This window comes from Solanum lycopersicum, chromosome 6 (assembly GCF_036512215.1).
Source record: "Solanum lycopersicum chromosome 6, SLM_r2.1".
Taxonomy (NCBI): domain Eukaryota; kingdom Viridiplantae; phylum Streptophyta; class Magnoliopsida; order Solanales; family Solanaceae; genus Solanum; species Solanum lycopersicum.
Genome location: NC_090805.1, coordinates 38,362,817 through 38,369,668, shown reverse-complemented (window position 1 = coordinate 38,369,668; position 6,852 = coordinate 38,362,817). Strand labels below are relative to the sequence as shown.

At 31.1% G+C, this 6,852-nt stretch overlaps 1 protein-coding gene across 1 annotated transcript; it reads right to left on the bottom strand.

The window, feature by feature from the left end:
• Positions 1-385: 385 nt before the first annotated feature.
• On the bottom strand, positions 386-3,791 carry LOC101247330 (RNA-binding protein 1-like). The gene is made up of 7 exons (XM_010323923.4): positions 3,591-3,791; positions 1,694-1,803; positions 1,467-1,614; positions 1,323-1,384; positions 1,148-1,229; positions 771-901; positions 386-674 (listed from the first exon to the last, which is right to left on the bottom strand). Exons 1-6 carry the CDS (start codon positions 3,691-3,693, stop codon positions 798-800), a joined length of 609 nt encoding a protein of 202 aa, XP_010322225.1. The 5' UTR covers positions 3,694-3,791; the 3' UTR covers positions 386-674; positions 771-797.
• Between the last annotated feature and the right edge of the window lie 3,061 nt (positions 3,792-6,852).

Here is a 6,852-nt window from a genome sequence, read left to right as displayed (position 1 = left end):
TTGTCTTTCGCAAAATCAGAAATCAAAAGAATTTTTCTAGTGAAGGCCAAAAATTCAACAAGATCAATAAAGCGGAAGAAAGAAGTACTAGAGTTGGGATTTCTTTATGATGTTTTGGCTCATCTTGGAATTAGTGTTTAGAACTTTTTTTCTCAAGTTATCATTCATGGCAAGCTTCCGACTCCAGCCTTTACTGCAATCCATTGTTTTTAATGGAGAGGCAATCTTTGTTAGCATTGGTAAGATAATAGCTACCCCTGGGTAAAAGTCGTCACGTTTTTCACAAGGATTTTTGTAGTCTGTAAGGGGGAGGTCATTTTGAATGGATAATATAGATATTAGTGAGACTCTACACATACATTATATAGTAAGTGCTATCATAGACTCCAAATAAAAATCCACTATCATCACCATCACCATGGAATTAAAGTACATACACTTTCTAGCAAGGATTAACCTTGAAAAGTCTCCAGACCCAAATGACAGTAATCAGACATAAACAACAGAGCACAAGTTGATAATGTCATAAGTTGTAGTAAATTTAAAAAGAAATTTAAAAAATTTGATCTGATAAGCAACTTTATTTTCAAACTGCTAAGCAGCAGCTACAGTTAATATACATGATCAGAGAAACACGCTTGCATCATTACTTCGCTCTCAAAACATGGAAAGTCCTACAAAAAAGTGTAGTTCCACAATTTAGTAAGTTTGTATAACCATATGTCATGGTCATCGATATTAAAAGGGTCAAGTGCACCAAAGGTTTGTACCTGTAAATACACATAGTTTCAACATTTTCAACGATTCCCTCCACCTGACCTGACTGACCTCGCGCCAGGATTGCGAGCAAATTGCAACAATAAGTTTCCTGAATCATGCTTACCAAGGTCGAATTTATAACCTGCAAGATTTAATAAGTTTTACTACGCCATCCCAACAAATTGTCTGACAATTTTCTTTCAAGCAGCAATCGATTCATTAAATGACGAGTCAAAGGCACATGTAGAGCAGCTTCCACACTTGTATGAAATTTTGAAGACCAAAATTTTAGAATATTCACACAACACCAATTTTGTTTAGAACTCTGATTAATTATAAATTGAGCATTCATAATTTTGACGTAGAAAGAAGAGAATGTGAAGCTCACCTTGTAAGGCATCCATTGCAGCAGCTGCATGAAGCGGACTCAGAAAATCAACAAAGCAAAGAATCAAGGTATTGGCTCCAGGCTGCATATATAATTAATTAAGTTGATAATCAAAAATAACAGTAGAAAGAATTTTTAATCAGTAAATGATGATTTGAAACGTATATATTCTTACATATATTGATGGTTTTGGTACGAGCCTAACTTCTTTGTAACCTCCAAAATGGCGGAATATGTCTGCAAAAACTGAAGTAAAGGAAAAAACTAAAATGGGCCATAAATAAAACAAGAATCTAATTTCCTCACAAGAAAAGGATACGTGCCACCTCTCTTGTTGTACAGTCCTCAGGCAAACCCTCTACATACAATGTACTGCTAGCATTTGGAGGAAGGATATCTTCTGGTACCATTCCAACATCCTCAATGCCCATAATTACACTAAGTATGGACTCATAGGACAAAATTTCCTGGAAATTTTACCACTATATTATACCTATACAGTATTACGTGCGGAACTAACCTCAAAAGGAAATAAAAACTACTTACCCCAGTACGGAGGTAGTGTTCATAGGATGCTTCGATAGAAGCTGTGCTTCTCAATCTCATCATTTCCCATTCATCATCACTGTCATAATAGAAAGGACTACTTGGAGCTTCTAAAAAAGGGAAAATCAGCACAAACAAATATCATTTAGCACTGAAACCAAACAAGAAAAGAATAGTAAAATTAAGTGCAACAAATATCAGCATCATAACCAAATAAGGTTTACTATATATGTATTAAAAAGAATTCCTAAATATTTATATACATATATGATTGTGAACTTAGTAATCTTTTTAGTGCTTTTCATGATTTAGACCCCTCTCTCTCTCTCTTTTGATTTTGTTAAACATATTTTTCATTACTGTTTCTACAATTACTGTAATGCTAAAAAAAAAAGATAATTATAGATTTTTGTCACCTAACTTAGGTAGATAATTAACTTTGTTAAAATTGAGTTGTATCAACAAGTGAAAATAATAGTTTGACATAAATTATATACTAAAATCGTATTATATAATAATTGAATTATTATACTTGAAATTTAGTGCAATAAATTAAAGTTGTTAACCTACTTCAAGAATCATTCTCATGAAAATACATGAGCTGTAATCAGTGGTGGATGCAGAATTTTAACTAAATGGGTTCAAAAAATAAAAATTCAGTGCATGAAATTTGAACTTGAAAGCTCAAGATAAATTTTAAACCCCTAAATCATGAGTCAACCTCTAATCTTGTGTTATGGCGATTCAAAATAAATATATCTATATATATATATATATATATATATATATATACCCTTGAAAAAACCCCTAGATCCACCCTTGGATTGCTAAAGTCTCTATTTTAATATTGATTTTTCTTATATTTTGAAGAATTTTGTGATACATATATTAGCATTTAAAATTGAAGATTTGCTTATATGTATTGTCATTGTAGAAGGTCTATTTTAGTCTTTCTTTAAAATGTGTGCTAGTCTTTCTTTTTTTATAAAATGTGCTCTTCTTTGGTGAAGCAAACACTTCGCTTCACTCAAAGTGAAGCAAGACATTGTTGATTTTATTCGCTTCATGCTCCCTTCAACACTAGTTCTAACTACCTAGCCCTAATTTAAACTCTCTTAGACTATCGTATTTTATCATCATCTGCCCATGACGATTGAAATCATTTCCTAGCTATCTTGCAGCACATCAGGGACTGATGTGAATTGTTTATGATGCAGGAATCATTGCTAACATACACGAATCCTTTCTAGTATCGAGGTGACAATCTAATGGAATTCTCTTCTCTTTTTAGTTAGTTTTACAATGACTGTCAACCTCAATGGGATACTATAGATTCACCACTACTAAATAAGCCTTTACACCAAATGTTCATCTGATGTATAAAAGCTACTAAAATAGCTCTAATATTAAGTCCAAAGAAATTGCATTGCCCTATTCACGCGGACTACAAACATATACTACAACTTTGTCTTTTATTTCTTCCACTTACTTCAGTAATACCAAAGACTTTCTCGATGAGTATACAGGACATTCTTGGTGAGTATTCTAAATTCCTATCATAACTATATTACACCAACCACAACAAAAAGCATAAAAATTAAGTTTTTAATTCAAAAGGCAAAGAACAAACTCTATTTTCAACGAGCCATAAAATTAAGTTTTGACTGATTTAATAAACCCTAGTATCTACAAGTCATAACAATTAAGTTTCTGACTGAAAAAGTATATGAATAAATCCTAGTTTCTACAAGTCATAAAAATTAAATTCTTAACTAAAAATAAATGTCAAAACCCTAATTTCTACAGATCCACCCTATTGAGCAAAAAATATGTAGAAATCCTAATTGTCTCTTCTTTCTCAATAGGATTTTAAACAGATACAGAGTTGATTTGATACCATATTCGTTGAGAGGGATTTCCGGAAAGAGAGGAGTAAGATCCGGCGACATCACTTCCAGCTGAATAGTGTTGGTGTCCTTCCGGTAAGCACCCGCCGCCATATGTTAGTCCACCTGAGAGAAAATGAGTTTTCACTAAAATTGAAAGAGAAAGGAAAAGGAATGCTCACTATTTAAGGAAAGACAAAAAATGCATTGTAAAGAAAGATCCGCTCAAGTACAATGATGAATTTACTTAAAAGGAAAATCTTCTATATTAAGTAAGTGTAGAAGTATGACATGTTGCCAAGTGGCAGCCAAATGTTAACAAAATTGGCGATGATTGTCTAATTGAAAAATTATACATATTAAGATACACTTTGTAAATAGAAAAAAAATCTTTATTATTTTACTTTTTTATTTCATATTATTACTTTTAGCTTCATGTTATTAACATGCGATTCAAAGATTAAAAATAAAATATATTCACAAAATCATTTTAGGAAAAAGGTTGAATGAATAACTCTCTTTACTTATATTTAGTATAGGTATAAATTTCTTTTCACACTAAATCATTTCAAGAAAAATTAGAATGACTAACCATCCATTACTCATCTCTAATATGTGAATTTTGTTCACTATTTTCATTATATTTGAATATGGCAAAGGAAATTTATGTAAATTAAATAGTCTGTAAACGTAACAAACCTAATTTTTTAAATAAGTCAATTCCAAGCAAAAATAATTCTTTTGTTGACTATTCATATATTAGCTAAGATAGAGATTCTATCCTTAATTATTGTTAAATGTTTTTTTTTATTACACTAGTTTAATAATAGTTCTTCTATTTTCCAAAGATGATAAATTTGTATGAAGAACCTATAGATGATATATACAAAAATTAGCTAAAGCTTATTATTCATTTGTTATAAACTATTAAAATACTTAAATTATGGGTCAATAGTTAGTTAAATAGCAATTTTCAATAGATTATATTATTTCACAATGCAAATTATGTAACATGTAAGCAACCGCCAAATTACATGACAAAGAGAGAAATATATGAGCGCCACCACTGATATACCTTCACTTTCTCTAAATTTGATGAATTTAAGGGGAGAATAGAAAACTTGATGAAGTTCTTGAACGATGATAAAGTCGTTATATTGAGCAAAATAGATGTGAACTGACTCACTAAATTTTTTTGGTTAGTTGCTTCTTTAAATTTTGCACGCCCTTCAAAAAATGTTGGCTCCACCATCTTGGGTGGACCTACAGTTGGTCAAGTGAGTTCATATGAGCACACTTCATTATGTATTACATTTTTACTCCATTTTGCATTAATGTGATGTTTTGCTTTAGCGGAGAAGAGGGTTCATTTTGTCCACCAACGCTTAGGGGTGTACAAAATCGAATCGATAACCGAAACAACCATAAAATGAGTCAAATCGAAAAAAAACTTGTATAGTGGTTTGGTTTGATTTAGTTTGGTATCGAAAAAAGAACCCGACTATATATGGGTTGGTTTGACTTATAGTTTTAGTACTCGTTTAATTAAAAGTTTCTTTATTTCATAATACTAGTTCTTGACACGTGCCTTGCACATTAGTCCCACGAATACAAGTACATAATTACATAAAAATATGGGTTGCATACCAAATCCATTTTGGACAACCATACCTTAACTCCAAAATGATAACGAAAAACTTCAAATCGTAATCTAACATAAAAAAGATCTAAAGAAATATATAAGTCATATCTTATACTGTTAAGTTTAACCGTTGAATTATACTGTAAAAAACATCTCTTGCTTGTCTTTTAATTTCAGAATAAATTAAAGTTATTTGTTCTTCTCCCCAGTTAGCTTCTTGACGACATGTACTCATATCATAATTTAGGAAGAAGAAAAGAGAATAGTAGATGATAGAAAAAAAAGGAATGTGATGACCTAGGAAGCAATTAACTGGCATTTATAATGATATTTGATTGCCTTTTCATATACCAAAATTTTTTAATGGGGCACATAAAATCATGATAGATACATTTATTTTAGTTTCTAAATTCAAAGAATCACAAACTTTAAAGAGTTTTATACATTATTGTTTTATGATAAGATAAATTTATGTTAATTTCAAAATTCAAAGAATCACAAAATTCGAAGAGTTCCATACATTATTGTTTTCTACTCTAATTTAACCTATTTATTTACAATTATAATGTCATAACTAAAAAACTAAAGTGTAGTTGTTGGATTTCATATTATACCATTATGTAATTAAATATTAGTATTTAAAAATAAATTAATCTATTTTGATTTAGTGGAGGGGCAAAATGATAATCCAACTTTGAAGGTTGGAGCTTCCCATTTATAATAATATATAAGATTTACATATCTTTAGTATGATTAGTATTAAATAATATATATATCCTGAGATTGCTCGTGTTCTTACCTGCTGTTAGTTTTAGCATGGGAACCAACACGTATACTCACATTTTTCAGGTATGTTTCCGCATCTAAAGGCCCTTTATAGGAATTGGGCAAAGTCCTCAATTTTCGTGTGTATTAACCTATTGATCTAGAGCCTAGAGCACCAAAAAAAATTTTCAAAAATACTTTATGAGGACATCCGTATTGAGTTGGGAAGCAATCACATATACTCGCACTTATTATTTCACTCCCATTTCCACATCTTCAAGCCCTTTTTAGAAATCACCTAAATTCCTTAATTTTTCATGTGTTGATGCCAACGGATCAAGGGCTTGGAGCAACAAACAATTTTCTCAAAAATTTTGTGAGGAACTTCTTATTAAGTTGGGTAACCATCATGTTTACTCACATTATTTTTTTCAAGCACATTTTTGTATTTACTAATCCTTTGCTCAAATTCCTCAACTTTTCATGCGTATAAGACCATGGATTTGGCGCCAGAACACCCTAAATTTTTTTCTCAAAAATATTATGAGGACTTCGTATTGAATTGGGGAGCTATAACGTATACTCGTACCAATTATTTCACGCCCATTTGTGAATTTATAAGTCCTTTTTAGAAATCACAAATATTCCTAAATTTTCCTATGTATAAATCTCATTGATATGGCCCTAAGTCACCCAAATTGTCTTTCTCAAAAAAAATTATGAGGACCTCCGTATGGAGTTGGGTAACTATAACTTATACTCACACCATTTTTTCACGTCAATTTCATCATCTACAGGCCCATTTTTAGAATCTCACAAATTGCTCATTTTTCGGGTGTATTAGCCCGTGTGTGTCTGGAGCCCGA